Source organism: Trachypithecus francoisi, unplaced genomic scaffold (genome assembly GCF_009764315.1).
Source record: "Trachypithecus francoisi isolate TF-2019V2 unplaced genomic scaffold, Tfra_2.0 Lachesis_group0, whole genome shotgun sequence".
Lineage (NCBI taxonomy): Eukaryota > Metazoa > Chordata > Mammalia > Primates > Cercopithecidae > Trachypithecus > Trachypithecus francoisi.
The window spans coordinates 62,457,041-62,474,473 of NW_022681453.1; the positions used below are offsets into that span (position 1 = coordinate 62,457,041).

The 17,433-nt window shown below is 47.3% G+C and overlaps 1 protein-coding gene across 5 annotated transcripts in view; it reads right to left on the bottom strand.

Moving 5' to 3' along the window:
• Nucleotides 1-16,171, bottom strand: part of CHCHD6 (coiled-coil-helix-coiled-coil-helix domain containing 6) — a 239,609-nt gene extending 223,438 nt beyond the window's left edge. For 2 of the 5 annotated variants that reach the window (XM_033210921.1, XM_033210920.1), the window contains exon 1: nt 15,972-16,127. In XM_033210921.1, the coding sequence (XP_033066812.1) occupies nt 15,972-16,058 (87 nt within the window). In that variant the 5' untranslated portion in view covers nt 16,059-16,127. Of the gene's footprint in view, nt 1-15,737; nt 15,890-15,971 lie in introns of those variants that run through there. The other 3 variants (XM_033210917.1, XM_033210919.1, XM_033210916.1) reach the window with 3 other exon arrangements.
• Between the last annotated feature and the right edge of the window lie 1,262 nt (nt 16,172-17,433).

The following is a 17,433-nucleotide window of genomic DNA, read 5'->3' on the forward strand; positions in this document are numbered from 1 at the left end:
TTCAGGGAACACAGGCTGAATGAAAAGATCTGGGCATCCGAATGGTGGCTGAAACTGGCTAAGAGCTCATTTTTAAATTTTCAGGAAACATGTGCTGGTTGACTTCATGACAGCAGTCTGAAATTGGCCATAGTGGTATATCCACCATAGAAACCGGCCAGTGCTACAAACCAGGCACTTTGAGGGAGGTGAAGGGCAGAGCCAGTTAGAAATTTACCAGCACACGACTAGACAGCATCCCCCATCTCAGAGTGGACCCTGTGGAATGCACCAGGTGCCTGAGGGACTGAAAGCCCCTGCTGGGTGTCCTGAGGGAGGTCAGCACTGAGTAATGAACCTCAGGGATCCTGGGATCTATGCAGGTGAGGACGAGGCAACCATGACACGTGTAATCTACATGACAATGGCAGTCACAGCTGACGATGTCCTAATCCACACCACGGAAAAGGGCTGCGTGACCGGGAAGACCAGGCCCTGCCATGCAAAAGACTCTTGGCTGGGCGTCGTGGCTCACGTCTCTAATCCCAGCACTTTGGGAGGCCGAGGCAAGTGGATCACCTGAGGTCAGGGGTTCAAGACCAGCCTGGTCAACATGGTGAAACCCACATCTCTACTAAAAATACAAAAATTAGCCAGGCGTGGCGGTGGGCGCCTGTAATCCCAGCCACTTAGAAGGCTGAGGCAGGAGAATCATTTGACCGCAGAAGGTGGAGGTTGCAGTAAGCTGAGATCACACCATTGCACTCCAGTCTGGGCAATAAGAGTGAAACTCTGTCTCAAAAAACAATAATAATAATAAGACTCTGATAGTGCAGCCCAGGCAAGGAGCAGAGGAAGCACCCTGTCCACAAGCAAACAGACAAGGGTGCCACAGCCATGGCCCACTCTCCCTCTTTATGAGGCACTTACTGTGATGGCAATGCACTAGAAGCAGTGAGCAAGAGCACTGAAAGGGAGTGACACAGTCCCTGAGTTTCTGGAGCTCACATTCAGATGGCAGGTGAGAGACGATACACAGTAAATACACCGTTTCCCATGTCCTCCCTCACCTAAGCCAGGACACCAGCAACTGTAAACCTTACCATTATTTTACACGGCCTGATGAAAGACAAAAACTCTAGTGGAACTAACATTCCTCCTATCATACACAACATCCCCACTTCAGAAATGCTTAAATATATGCTGAAGAACCAACAAGGTGCACTAGTGATTGGTGCTATCTATGAAAGAAGAAATGACTATCATAAAGTGATGGCAGCATGCAGGGCAAGGGCGCAGGGAAGCCGTATGCACCGGGGAAGGCTACTTAGCCATGACATTCCTGTTTAGACGCCCGCCCAGGGATGAGATGCTCAACCACACGTACATCCTGAAACCTAGTTCCAGCAGAGGGGAGAAGTGCAGTCTCTGAGAAGGACTGAGTCTGGCATGTCCAAGGGCCCCACAGAAGGCCAGCAGGCCAGAGGAGAGTGAATGAAAAGAAGGGACCAGACGATCAGGCCAGAGGGGTAGGCAAAGGCCAGACCGTAAGACCCCTAGCCGACCAGGGTAAGGCATTCACATCTGATCCAAGGGCATGAGGCGGACATGGCGGGGGTTCTGCGCAGGTGAGCAGGGGGCTCAGATTTGCCAGGTGCAACCCCAGGGGGCGGGAATGGAACCACACAGCTCGGTTTGTAAGAGGTTAATGAAAACATTGGCAAGATTCTTGTTGGCATTGAGAGATTTGTAATGTTTTTTATGTTGCCACAAAATACAGCAAGTAATATTTTTAATCAACAAATATACATACACACACAGCAGTCATGTGAGAATAAACACCATCTGGGCAGTGCTCCCCGCACCAACAGAACCAGAGGGGAGGCCTCCGGAGCCAGACAGGACTGGGTGCTTGGTGCCACGGTCCACTGGTCACAGTGCCATCAGAGCTGGCCGGGAGGTCCTGTGTGGTCAGTGGACAGAGGGCTAACATAGAGCAATGGAGGGGAGGAGGAGCTCTGCCCACCCTCCAGCTGCATGTTGCTGCCCCAATTCGTTAGCTTCTCTGAGCTTCACTGTCCTCACCTAGGCAATGCAGCCTCCCTCAAGGCTGGCCTGGCTGTGGTGCAGCTCAGGAACTCAGTGCTTTGCAGTCAGACCAGCCCAGGTTTGAATCCCAGCTAAGCTGCATACCAGCTGTGTCACCTTGGCCAGGGAACTTCTTAGCTCAAAGTCAGTTTCCTCATCTGTTAGATGGAAAGAATTAATGGCACAGACTTTATGGTGATTTCTAGGATTAAATGAAGCAATCTACAGAAAGCAGTTGGTACAATGCAAACGATATTAGCTATTAAGTGAAAACTGCACAGTGCTACACAAATATTAATTATAATCCATACCAGGCACATATTGGGTACATAAAAATATATGAGTTAAGCAATAATAACAACAGTTAGCATTTGCCACAGACCATCAGCACTGTTCTAAGTGCTCTCCGTGTAACTTTGCAACCTTGAGTAAGTCTCTTCTCAGCTTGTCCATATTGTACACAAAACTAAATTGCACAGATTCTTTTTAAAGCGCCCTCCAGCTCTGACATCCTGTGGCTCAAACCTGAACCTGCCCTCACCCTGGAGTAACAAGGGGACACCAAGGAGAGGGGCCTCTTCCCTGCTACTACCCTGGCACACTTGGATGGCACCTCCACAAGTCTCTGATGACAAAGTAGAGTCCAAGAAGAGACTCTCTCTCCTCCCCTCTCCAGCCCACAGTCCTTGCCCTACAAGCTCCGTGATGGAGGGTGGGAAGGCGTGCAGAGTGGGGAAGGCCCACAGACAGTCTGAGTCAGATGCAAGGCCAGGCCAGGGAGAGGCCCAAGCCTCAATCTAAGCACCCCCTAGCCACACACACACACATACCCCTCAGCACTTCCACCTTAACAAATGCATTTGGAACCCAGATTCTACTTCCTTCCAAGGAAGAAACCAAAATTTGACCCTAACCGAAATGTTGCTCTCACCCAAAAGCAACTGTGAACTTAGAGGCAAGTTCCCAAAGGACTATAGCTTTCTTTCTTTTTTTTTTTTTTTTAGAGATAAGGCCTCCCTATGTTGCCCAGGTGGTCTTGAACTCCTGGGCCCAACGGATCCTCCTGCCTCAGCCTCCTGAGTAGCCAGGACTATAGGTGCATGCCACCATATGGGTTTCTTTATTAAACCATACAGCTCTATGAGTAAGTCACATGGCCACCTCGCGACTAAAAGGTTGTAAGGAGAAAGGTGCCATCTTAAAAACCTCAAGTAGGTATTATCAACAACTGAATGAACAAGGACAGGAGTGAGCAGTGTGCAGCTGACCCAATATAAGGTCATGATATAAGGTCATGAGGATGAGAGTCGTGATTGTAACTGAGTTGTGCCACCTTACTAACGCTACCTACCTACTGATTAACATTCATCCAGCACTCACTGTGCACAGACCATCTCACTAATCCTCACAATGCCACACCCACCTTCTACTTGAGGAAACCAAGGTAGAGAGAGGTTAAAGAACTTGCCCAGCCCATGAAGCTGCAGGACCAAAGCCTGATTGCAGGGAAAGCCACCTGACCCCGGGCCTGTATGCTTAACTGCTGTGCTGCTCTGCTCTGAGGGCAGCCGGCTGTCCCTCCAACAGCAAGAGCAAGGGGAGATGCACCTGCTAAGCAGCACTCACTGCCTAGAACGGCCCCTAGAAGGGACAACCACCACAGAAGCTAAAGCGATAAAAAGCAGAGGGGCCAAGATTGCTGCAGAAAGGCCAGGGAACCAACTGACTCCCAGCAGGCTCAGCCTCAAAGGGGACTGCACGCATTTCCCCGACTCCCCTGTCTGGAACCAGCCCCCCATCGACCTCACCCCTGCCAGCACCTCCCCTTACTCTGCTTTGCTTTCTTCGCAGCACTTATGACCACCTGGCACAACAGACCCCAAGCACTTCTTTGTCTTCATTCCAACAGCACAGCGGCTCCATGGGCACAGGGATTCCATGATGCTCCTGCTGTATCTTCAGGGCTTAGCACACTGGAGACACTCCAATGTTTGTGAACCACATGAATTAAATATTTATTAGAGGCCCGGGTCCATAACATGGCACTAGTGCAATGGAGTACATAAAGATATGACATCCATGGACCTTCTACTCAAAGAGCTCACGGTCAAGCAGGGTGGAACAGACAGACACACAGGGAGAGAAGACAAGCCACTGAGCAGTGGATACGAGCAGCCCTGCTAAGGGCCCAGGAGGTTCAACAATGGAACTCTGAGTTCCAGCTAGAAAGGAGAGAAGGGAGATGGCCTGAATAGGGCCTGAAGGGACGATAGCAGAGAAGAGGTGTGAGCAGAAGGTGGTGTTCCAGAGAGACGCGCGGCATGAGCAAAGGCACGGAAGGGAGGGAGCTCCAAGGAGCATCACGGCTCAGTCTGGCAGGGACATGAAAACATCAGGTGTGAGAAGCTTCTGGAGCTGCTGGAGTGCCACCTGTCGAGGGCCTTGAATGGCAAGTCAAGGAAGCTGGAGACCTGGGAATCAGTGAAGGCTACAAGCAGGGATGTGGTCAGTCTTCTCTTTGCACAGGAAGGTCTGGCAGAGCAGGAGGCAGGACTGAGATGACGAAGGGGCTGGTAGCAGGGGCACCACCACAACAGTGCAAATCAGGAGGAGGAGCACTGAGAAGTGTGACAACTGAAGCAGTGACAAGGATGGAATGGATACAAAAGACACCAAGAAAGTAAAACTATTTAGACCATCTGACTGAATGCACAGGTAAGAGGAAAAGGGAATGGACGGAATAGCGTGATCTCATTTGTACTTTCAGAAAGAGTGCACTTTTCCACGGCCTTGGGAAAATTCTAAAAGCATTCATGAGAAATTGTGACCAGCTGGCATTTAAAAATAAGATGCATTCCACAAGAAGAAAAACTCCTAAAGCAACAGGGATGGGGGAAAACCGATAGCAAGGTCCTGAGTCTGGCTCGCGGGAAAGAGGCAGGCATCGTTATTGAGCCACATTATTGAGCTCTGTAAGTGTGTCATGTTCCAAGTCCATCCATGCAGCTCTGTTCCACAGGCAAACAGGCTGCACAGGAAGATGCAAGAGACTACCTCTCTAGAAAGATGTTAGGGAATCCCTGGCATACGAGAGCCTAGGGCAGGCCAGAGTAAGAATGTAATTTCCCCACACTCCAGAGGCAGGCAGCAAAGCTCACGGCTAGAAGAGAAGACCGCAACCCAAGAGTGATAAGGGTGCATATTTAAGGCTAATGACAAAAACGACCCTGACTTGCTGATCCTAGAGCACACTCCATATGCCAGGCTCCGGGTAAGGGTAGTCTCTGTGCAGCAGCCGCCATTTTACAGATGAAGAAACTAGAGTCAGGGAGGTGAAACGTGGGAAGTGCTAGGGCCAAGACTCAAATCCAAACCCTGGACACTTAACAGGGACCCCTGCACAAGTAAAGGCAATAACATGGAGCTGCTCTGAGGTGACAAGTAACCCTTTTCACAGAAGGGAAGACTGGGAAACAATAGAATGATTTGCAGCTCCCACTTCCCCCACCCACTGCTTTATGGAGTCCCGGGAAGATGGACAGGTGGAGCATCCGTATACTCACAAAACAGACAACCTACTTTAAAAACTAATTGAATGTCAAGGTGAAAATGAGCATGTTTTTAGCCTTAAAAATGTTAACTACCTAGGCACATTTGGGAAGGCACAATGGGGAAGCAGTTCAAGCATTATTCTTTACATTGAAAGTTCACACAGTTTACAAAGCGAGGCATCACAGGCAGGAGCGGTGTCATCGTCCTCACTCCAAAGATGAAGACAGTGATGTACAGAGAGTGACTTCCCAAAGTTATACAGTGGGTCAGCAGCCGAGACAGGCCTACGCGGCCATGCTCCACCTACTCAACGCAGTGTTTTCCAAGGGCCTGCCGGGTGCCAGGCACTAGAAAACGAGGAAGAGATAAAATCAGCTCAGACCTACAGCAGGCAGGCAGTGTGGGCTAGGGCAGGCCTAGCACCAGGACAGTGCCAACACGGCCAGTTTCAAAAGGACAGGCTTCCCAGAGGCTCAGCCTGTCAGCTCCTGGTGTCAACACCCCAATTCCCAACACCCCAATCTATGTAGAGGTGTTGCCCAACCCCGTGATCCGAAAAAGATCACCCCCTTGCCTAAGGCTGTTGCCTTGGAGATTTTGTTCCCTAGCTCTTCAGTTTTCTATGAGCTGAAATTAGATGCACCGGCTGCTCACCACAGATGTCAATCCCAGAAAGGCAGAACAAGAAGAGCCCTTGGAGACCTCCTACACCAAGCATGGCACACACAAATGCCCACAGGAGTTGGGGAGGTGGTGGAAACAAATAAAACAGGCCTGATTTTAAAAAATAAAATGTATAAAGCACCGTGCAAAGATACCATGGTGTAACTGTGATGAGACTGCACAGCCACATGAAGAGTGTAGCCACCTCGCGACTCCAGGAAAGTGTTGCCGTATGAGAATGGCAGACTTTCCACTTGTTCCTCAAAGAAAGCTAAAAATCAATTTTATGTAAAGCCTCCCAACTTTTAAATGGTAGCAATCACTTAAAATCAATTAATATCATTAAGTTTCTGGACTCATAGTTTGAGGCAAGAAAAACTGAGCCAGTGGCTTAAAAGTTTATCCAACAAGTATTTTATTGACTTGTGCCAAGCTCTGGCTTAGGTGCTGGGGACAGAGAGATGAAGAAGATGTGGCCCCTGTTCACGGGGCAGTAAGGAAGTAAGTGTGGAATAGATCATTTCAGCCCAGGGCAGTAAGCCCTGGGAGGAGAGCACAGAGTCTGCAGAGGACACCACCGAAGGCTCCTTCTGAAGGCAACACTTGCACTTGGCCAGCCAAAGGAGGGGAGAAGAATCACAGGCACACATGCATGAAGCAGCTTAAGGTCCCGCAGGAGCAAGTGTCCCTGCAGGGAGGCACAGTGAAGGCAGAAAGTGGCCCCCACACATGGAGGACCTCGTGAGCCAGGCTCGGAAACATGCCTTTAACTGCGAGGCAAGGGAGAGACATGAAAGGATGCGACACAATCAGCTTCAACTCTGAACAGTCCCTGGGACATGAGACGTTGGTCACGGGCTGCCTCTGGGAGCAGGACCAACAAAACACAGTAGAAGGGAGATGGGCTTTTCCCTGGGCACCTCCTTTTCAACTGTCTGCATTTAATGACCATCTGCAGGAAACCTGTTCAAAAGTAAAATGTACCTTTTTAAAAAAATTAGCCTGGTAGCACCAGAAAGTATAGATTTGTAGGAAGCAAGCTAATAAAGAACAATTTTTCAGCTGGTCAAAGGGAAGATGGTGTAGGCCTGAACTGAGAGTAGAAAGAACAAACAGGAGAGGACAAAACTGAGAAACTGCTGGAAGGTGAAGCTCAAGACTTGTCATGAATGTAGAGAAAGAGAGGAATGTGGATGAAGGACTGGATAGTAGAGCTACTCACAACAGAAGAGACAAGGGTCATCTCTAAGGGGGCAGAGAAGAAATGTGGGTGAGCCCCATTTGGACACAGTCAATTACATGTACCCATGGGACATGCATGGGGTGCTGGCAGGGGCATGTGGAAAGCTCTGGGTTGGATATTTAGAATCCAGAAGTCATGGGTACATGAATGAGGATGAAAGAGAATGGCCAGGAACAGGGCGCAGAAGGGATAGCAGGCTCAGAAAAGGTCAGAAGCTCCTACCAGACACAGGAAGGGCAGAGACGGTGGTTGATGCTGGACACCAGTGCCACTGTGGAGAGCAGGAATGACCCCTTCCAATAAAGGGAAAAGGCAGCACTTGAAACCTGGGAGGATCAAGGCTGCCTTCCAGTGCAGCACCTTTATTTTCCAAATGTGGTAACTGGCCCGAGATGAGTCTAGTAAGGGTTACAATTAACAACCACCTTACATTTATATTATTTTATAGATGTATCTTTTACATACAGAGACCTTCAACATTGTACTGTGATATAAGAAAGGAGGAATGTAATGGAATCTCATCATATATGAGGGTCATATGCTGAAGTCAGAAGGTGGAAATAACTTTAACTGTTGTACTATTTAGATTGTATTGCTGGTTACACTGTACTACTATTACGATAAAATTTAAAGGACGTTCAACCAAACCCTTGAGAGTGATTCCTTCTGCACCTAAAGTACAGTGTGGTTGTGTAGACAGTCCCCTGCTGTCATTCTCACACACAGTGAGTTTCAGAACCTCCAAGGCAGAAAAATGGAGTGCACCAGAGGGAAATCTACACACAGGTGTCTGGGCCTGCAACCATCCTGTCTTTAAGATGAGCTTCCACTCCTCAGCAGCTGAGGCGGAAAAGGTAGAGAGACCTAAAGCACTATGCTTCCCTGAAGAATTTGCTTTACCTTGTTTTCTAATGCGTCAGCACTTGTCAGAAGATGTGATGGATTCAGGAGCATCAAACAGAATAACACATGTGAAAGCAGCTAGCCCAGAAACCGGCACACAGTGTGAACTCAAGAACCATTTGCTGGACTTGAAATCAGAAGTAGATACTTTTCATTGAAAAGTAGCAGAGAAGTTGGCCACCTGTTTTCTGGCTTTCCAGCTGGCAATTCCTGATGTGGGCTCCATCAAACTGCACTCATCCAAACAGTTAGCCAGGTGAGCTTTACAGCTGTAAAAGACCAGAGAAGACTTATAATGCAACCCCTTCACGGTGTCTATGCTAAATGGGTGCATGGAGATGCTACATCATATCTCTATCTTGCACATAAGGAGAAAGACTCATCCTTCTGAAGTGTCAGGGCGTAAGTCCAGGTTTGGGATTTTCTGTTTACCATACTGCCTTTAAGCGAGTCAACTAAGATGAATGCTGCAATCAAAAAGCAGACATTCTAGGGTGAACAGGATCCCAAGCACAGAAGTTAACATCCAGCAGGAACAAAAGAAAGAACAGGAAAAGTAATCATGTAAAACATATCATAAGGAACTTCCATGTTCAAGCTGAAACAGTCAAGAAGGCAAGCTCAGAAGCATTTCACTAGGCAACCACGCAATGGAAAACAAAGTCTGCCACATACATCCAGAACAGTGTGTGTTAAAGCCTGGAAGAATGAGATTCTCATGCACAGCTGCCACAGGATCGCCAGCTTGGCTAGAGAAGGACTGCCAATTCATTAATCCAAGCATGTAACCCAACATGTATATACTAATGAGCAGACACTATTATGAAAATCCAGGATTTGCCCTCTTAGAGCTCATAAGAGAAAAACAGGACGTAGGCACACAGAGAAAGCAGTGGCTGTGACTATTAAAAGAAAAAGTTATCAATCTGATAAGGGGCATCCACAAAAACCCTACACCTAACACACATAATGATGGAAGACTGAATGCTTTCTCCCTAAGTTCAGGAACAAGGGGCAAGGACATTCACATTCACAACTTCTATTCAGCATTGTACTGGAGATTCTAGCCAAAGCAAGAGGGCAAGTAAAAGCGCATCCAGACTGGAAAAGAAGTCAGTCTTTATTTGCAAACAACATGATCCTACCTGTAAAAAGGCCTAAGAAATCTACCCAAAACAAAACCCTAACTGAACTAATAAATAAGTCTAACGAGGTTGCAAGATAGAAGGTCAATATACAGAAACCAACTATAAAAGTAAGAAAATGAAAAGAAAAATAAAAGTAAGAAAACAACTCCATTCACAATAGCATCAAAAATAATAAAATGCTTAGGAATACATTTAAGAAGTACAAGACTTGTACACTGAAAGTACAAAACACTCCTCAGAAAACTTAAGAAAGATCTAATGAATGGAAAGATACTTCATATTCACTAATTAGCAGACTCCATATTGCTAAAATAGCAATTCTCCCAAAAGTAATCTATAGTGTCAACACAAATCCTATCAAAATCCCTGTCAGCTTCTTTGCAGAAGTTGGCAAACTTATCCTAAAATGTATTCAGAAATGCAAAGGACACAGAACAGATAAAACAATCTTGAAAAATAACAAAGTTAGAGGCCTTACACATCCCAATTTTGAAAGAAAGCCACAATAATCAGCATGACAGCATGGTATTGGCATAAGGACAGACATAAAGATCAATGGAACAGAACTGAAAGTCCAGAAATAAACCCTTACATTTATGTTCACTGGATTTTCACAAAGGTTCCTAGGTAATTCAATGGGGAAAGAATAATCTTTTCAACAGAGCCTGGAGAAATAAGAGATCTCATGATGCAAACATCAATTTAGATCAGGATTCAGCAAACTCTGGTGCTTGAGCCAAATCCAACCCACCACTTGATTTTGTAAATAAATTTTATTTGGAACACAGTCAAAACCATTCACTTAAACATACTGTCTATGGCTGCTTTCCCCTACAATGGCAGAATTGGGGACAGTCATCCTTTGGTATCCATGTAGGATTGGTGTCAGGACCTCTGTGGATACCAATATCTGAGAATGCTCAAGTCCCTTATATAAAATGGCAGAGTATTTGCATATAACCTACACACACCTACTATGCACAAAGATATCTTATAGCTCAATAATAAAAAGCTAAATAATCCAATTAAAAATGGGCAAAAGATCTGAATACACAATTCACCAAAGAAAATATATGGATAGGCACATGAAGAGATGCTCAACATCACTAGTTATTAGGGAAAGGTAAATTCAAACCACGATGAGATACAATTTCACAGCCACTAGAATTGCTCGAATCAAAGATAATAACAAGTGTTGGTGAAGATATGAAGAAACTGGGATCCCATACATTGCTCGTGGAAATATGAAATGGTACAGCTTCTTCAGCAAACAGTTCAGCAGTTTCTTTAAAAAGTAAACCTGACAATTCATAAAATTCATAAACTGAATGACCCAGCAAATCCACTCTCAGGTATCTATCCATGAGAACCAAAAACATTTGTCTGCAAAAAAACTTGTATAATACATAAATGTTCATAGCAGCATTACTCACAATAACCAAGAAGTAGAAAAAATTCAAATGCCCTCAACTGGTGACTGAATAAGCCAAATGCAGTACATACATAAAACAGGATACCATTCAGCAATAAAAAGGATGGACTATGGATATATACTACTACATCAATGAACCAACATCAAAAACACTTGCTCAGTGGAAGAAGCCAGAAATAAACGCTGCATGAATCATTTACACTCAGTCCTCCATATTCCATGTTTTCCATGGAAAACATTTGAGAAAAAGGAATAAAAGATAATATACCAATAAAAAATAATACAAATCTTTAAAAACACAGTGTAACAACTATTTACATAAAGTTTACACTGGGTATTATAAGTAATCTAGAGATAATTTAAAGTATACAGGAGAATGTGTGTAGTTTATATGCAAATACACCATTTTCCATAAGGGACTTGCACACCCAAGGATTTTGGTATCCATGGGGGTCCTGGAACCAATGACCCATGGATAAGTCATTGAAAGACCAAGAGGTGACTGTCTATGAAATGTCCAGAAAAGGTAAATTTATAGAGAAACAGGATTAACGGTTACCTGGGACTGGGAGTAGGGATGGGGAGTGACTACAAACAGGTCAAGGCATCTTTTTAGGTCTTGTAAATGTTCTATGATTGGATTGTGGTGACAGTTGCCCAATTCTGTGTAAATTTACCAAAAAGCATTGAAATAGGTGAATTTTATAATATGTAAAATGCATCTCAATAAAGCTTTTTTTTTCAAGAGATGGGGTCTTGCTATGTTGGACTCAAACCACTGGGCTCAGGTGATCCTCCTGCCTCAGCCTCCCATGTAGCTGGGACTACAGGTACATACCACTGCACCTGGCTTAAACCTGTTGTTTTTTGTTTTTAAAGAAAAATCAGTGTCACCAGATAGAACCTTTCCAAAGCTCTGCTCCTGACCAGAGAACTGCAGTGTGGCCTCCGGAACAACATGTTCACAGCCCTGCCTGGCATTTGGGCCCTGAGTCTGGTCTCGCCACCTGCCAATTCCTCAAGCATCTTACCCTCCTTGTGGCTGCCAAGCATGTGGGCTACAGAGTCAGAGACCCTGAGGTTCCAGCTCTGTGACCTTAGGTTACTTCACCTCACTGAACCCGTTTCCTCCCTTCTGAGTTGGGGATAATGACCCCTCACAAGGTAAGCATGTGGAATTTCTGGGGTGATGCTCCAAATACACCAGGCACAGTGCTTAGCACAGAGTGAATATGCACACGCTTCACAGGGCTGGCTTAGGCCACAGTCAACATCTCCTCCTGAGAGGCACTGCCTGACCATCCCACCTCAAGCGGGCAGCCCCAAAAGCCTTTGCACACTTTTTGTTTCCTCCTTAGCTCTTGCAGCTCTTTGAGTCTTTTGCCTGTGTCTCTTCTTTTCTGGTCCATTCTCCCTACTGGGTTGAGGTCTCTATGATGACAGAGTCCTCGGCTTTGTCCCTCATTGTCTCAGCAAGGCCAGGCCCAGTGCTGGACAAGTAACATGAAGACAGTGGACATTCACTGAGGTGAGGAATAACTGGCGGCTGCAGGTACAGCGCTCTGGCACACGGCCTCTCTGGCACTGGCACACTGGGGGACTCTCTTGTGTGTCTGACTACATTCTTCCTGATCTTCCCCTCCACCGTGGTCCAGAATCAGCCTCATGGGAGCAATGCATGATGGTAAAGTTGATCAAGCCTGGAGGGGATAATGACTCTGGGAACATGCAAGTGACTGGAACAGGAGTGGGCTCAGTGGTGAGAAAGGGGAAAAGGATGGCGAACAGTGAGGGGTCTGGATGCTCACAAGCAACCAACGTCAGCTGAATCACCAAAGGCGGCAGCTCATGTGGAGAGGAGGAGAGGGAAGGTGGACACATATGGGATATGACTGCCATGTGTGCCTTCTCTTACTGAAGGATGAGGTTAAATGTACTGGTTGAAACAAAATCTTTACATATTTCATACATTTGCTCTGAAAACTGGAGTTGAATATAACTGCAGCATTTTGCATTCATGAAATTTCTTTTACCTTCCATGGAATTACGGTTTGAACACACTTTGTGAATTTATGCAAATTAAGTATGTAAACTAGCAAGGCCTAGCACTTAATCTTTTTTTTTTTTTTTTTTTTTTTTAACATGGAGTCTCTCTCCGTCACCCAGGCTGGCGCAATCTCGGCTCACTGCACCCCCCGCCTCCTGGGTTCAAGGATCCTCCTGCCTCAGACTCCCAAGTAGCTGGGTGTACAAGTGTGTGCCACCATGCCCAGCTACCTTTTGTATTTTTGGTACAGGCAGGGTTTCACCATGTTGGGCAGACTGGTCGTGAATCCCTGACCTCAGGTGATCTGCTTACTTCAGCCTCCCAAAGTGCTGAGATTATAGGCATGAGCCACCACTACTGGCCACTAATACTTAACCTTAAAGGGACTAGTACACTTTCTAGGACCAGGCCTCAGGAATTAAATACAAATGGTCATTAAGAATATTCAACTTGCTCTAAAGAAGCTGGGGCAGATCCTCTTTGGCATCTGCCTCTCATTAAATTAACTCATTTGTTCACTTTGGCAACTGTTTTGTTGATCTGGCAATCTTTTTCACTTACTTACCTAAAGACAAGGTGAATTCCTCAACCCTCAAGTAACTCTGCTAACAGAAAAAGCCCCTACACCAAAACATCCTTTCTTCATTACCATCACCTCCTTTCTTCAGTTTTCCTCTTTCAAACACAAGCAGAAGGAAGGACATGGCTCTCATTACATGGGGCTGTGCACTTTACTGTGCACCTCTGGACAAGTCATTTATTCTCTCTGATTAGTTTGCCCAGCTGGAAAAGAAAGCAGTCAGTCACCAAAGTCCCTTCTAGTTTTAAAACTAAGTGGGGCACTATCATCCCTGTAAGGACAGGTGCGGGTATTGTCACAAAATTTTCAGGCTGCCTTGCATACATCATGGGCAGTGGGGCGGGGAGGGGAGGGAATTAGAGAAGTGAGAAAAAGTTGCTTTTGCACCCAAAAGATCTTAATTAAAGTCCCAGAAGTTACTCAGGTTAACACCTTGGGCAAATTCCTTAACCCCTCTAAGCCCAATTCTCCATCTTTAAATACAGAGAATTTATGTGTTGCAGAAGTATTTAAGAGAACTCGAAATAAAATGTACCTGTCTTATATAACACTCAAAAAACATGAGGTTTCCAATCAACTTGGAAGAAGGCACCCCCAAAGGTACTCCCCTGAACCTCTGAAGACTCCAACTTAACTTTCCAACATTCCCCAAAACAGGAGACCAAATCACAAGGGTGAGAGCACCCAAACAGAGCCAAGCTTATCTTTCTAAATTCCAATTCAGGTTCCTCCCTCTTGGCCTTCCAACATAAGCCATCTCCTCCTGTTTAATCCTTGCCACAAGCGAGGTCAACAAAACTATACAACACCTAGAAAGCACCAAATGTGCCAAGTACTCTGCTAGGCTAAGAAAAGAGGCCTCCTTAACACTTTCACAGACATCATCTTATCCTAGGCAGTACACAGGATACATACACATCATTTTTTTTTATAATGTGGCCATTGAGGCTCGAAAGAGATTTTTACCCAAGGTCACACAGCTAATGAGCACCTGCAAGACCTCCTAAAGTCTGTTTTTCTAAGCCACCTCCCTAATTCCTCCTTAACTAATTCACCTGTAAACAGCTCTGTGCATTTCATTTAATCTTGGTCCCCTTTACTGGGTTCATTCAGCTCTCCACAGTTACTTACAAAGCACCTGCAGGTGTAGACACAGGTGTAGGAAGAGGCTGAGCACAGCAACATGCCCCGGAATTGGCTTGTTTCAATCCCAGTTCTCCCACTTACTATTTACATGACCTTGGATCAGTTCCTTCACCTCTCAGTGCCTTAGTTCTCCTTAATCTATAATAATGGGCTAAACAGGGCTGTTGAAAATTAAATCAGTTACTTATACGGGGTTTAGTCCAACGCATGGCCCCTACACTGCAATAAGAGCTGCTTTTATTCTTCTGGGTTCCGGGGACAGTCTTTAATCAGACAGGAATCTTAGCCTCAACAAGCTTACACTCTAGCGGCAAATACAATAAACAAGTAAACAATTACCAAAAAAAGTGATCATTGTGATGAGTGCTATGAAAATAATAAATGTGTGACGGGGGTAGGAAGCTACTTCAGATTGGGTGGTCAGGGAAGGATTCTTAGGGGATATCTGAACTACAAGAATTACAAGAAGGAGCGGGATTTAAGGAGAGCTGAAGGAAAGAGAACAGCTGGCGCACAGACCGTGTGCTGAGCCAGCGGCACCCTCCAGGAAAACACGGCGGTCCTGAGGCTGGGGACGACGTGCGGGTGCCACGCGAGGGAAATGGCCCGAGATGCAGTCCCAGAGGTCGGCGGGCACCGGCCAGCTTTGGAACCAGGTAAGGCAATATCCAAGCGCGCTAGGAACCCACTGGAGGGTTTCAGGCAGGGAAGGGGATCGTATATGAGCTACGGTTCTTCCAGCGCCCCGCAGAAGTGCTGTGGAGAACAGACCGGCGGGGAAGAGCTGAGTCCCCAGGCAAAGCCCAGGTGGGAGGCATCGCGTACCCAGAACTGAACGCGCGCACCTGAGGAGACACTGGCTGGGAGGCCGGGCGCAAATTCAAGAAACGTAAAAACTAAGCCGACCGGAGCCAGGACGTGGCCAGGGCGTCCCTCGTGTCCCAGGGGCCTCGCACCTGTCCCATTCTCCACTCCTCCTTCCTTGAAGCCGGTGTCGCGAAGCTACAAGGTTGCCAGCCTCGGGCTCGCGTCTCGGTGCAGCCTCTTCCTGGCCTGAGCCCCAGGAGTCTCCCACGCCCCACGTCCCTCCCGCGTGGAAGAAGCATCGGCCCCGCGCTGCGCTCCGCCCCGCACCTCCCCCGCCCGCCCGCGGCCTCCACGCCCGCCCCGGCCCAGGCGGCGCCGCTCACCCGGACACCCTGCAGCACCCGGACCCGCTCCTCCTCGTCCACTCCGAAGGACACCCTACGGCCCTCGCTGCTCTCCGTGCTCCCCATGGCGAGCTCTGGAGGACTGGCAGCCAGCCACCAGATCCGGACCCGGCTCCAGAGTAACCGAGCCAACAACGCTTTCCAGGACTCGCGCGGCCGCGGCACACGCCAATAAAACCATGTCCTATTGGTCTCTGCCGGAGGCTTCACCAATCGGGTGGCGCTGAGTCGCGGTGCCTTGTGGGGGTTGCAGTCCTTCCGTCTGGAGGGGTGGGGGCGTGGCGGTCTGCGCCTGCTAGAGTGCGTTAGGCTGTGGCCGAAGATGTGTACCGGCGGAGGCCCTGGAGTGGCGGCCTGGGTTCAGGACAGGGTCACGTTCTTGCTTTGGGAGCTCACACTTGAGGGAGAGCCAAGGGTGATGTTCTGAGGCCAGGAGACTCCGAGAAGGCCAAGGCGCTCATCTGGAGGCGAATTTCTGAGGGTTCACCGCTCCATTCATTCAGCAAACACGTGAAGAGCATGACAGCGCCGCTCAAGAAAGCGAGTGTCCTGCCCTTGAGAGGTTTACAGTGCAAGGAGGGGAAACAAGTGAAAAGCCAAACACGCACGCAAGGAAACTGACGGTGATACACGGAAAACTGCATGGTGATGCCACGAGTGAAATGAACAGAAGGAAGCCTCTTTTAATTTCAGCGGCCAGAGCAACTTTCTGAGGCAGAAGCTTTGAACTGAGCCCAAGGGAGAGTAGGATTTATGTAAAAGGTAGGGAAAGAGGTTTTCTGGGAGCTTCAGGCAGGAAAAGAGAAAGAGGGGCCATCCCATGGCTGGAAAGTAAGAAGAGAGCAGAGGAACGGTGAGGAACCAAATCATGTCGGGTCTTGTGAGGCAGGATCTGAGTGTGGGTGCCGCGGGAGGACAGGGAATGGTCCTAAGCCTTTAGGAGGCATTGCCCAAAGAGTGTACATACCATGTGTGGAATGCAGTGTGCCAAGCATTGTGTGTAGGCTTCTTACACAGGACCCTATGTGTAAGGGAGCACACAGACGGTTGCCAGTCAGACACTGCTACCTTCAACTAAGCCCCTTTTTGTTCAGCTGAGTTGCTGAATGGCTTTGATTTGCAAAAGTGCACCTGAAGCCGAGCTGAGGAAAACTAGATGGCTACATGAAAAAGGCAAAAAGTATTTGGAGCTCCTATTGTCAACCTGGATGGAGTGGGGTGTGCCAATAAAGTATTTTGAATGAAACTAGCAGATACCTTTGTTCCTAAAGATTCCATGGTCACACCAGCTCTGGGATGTTTACTGGCTCCTTCACCCTCAGCTATTCTCAATCTCAGAGCCTTACTGCTCTCTCTCAATCATTCTCTCCTCCTCACCCCTTTCTTACCAGGGATTAGGAAGTGAGGGCAATGGGGAAATGGTCAAACGGTACAAACTTTA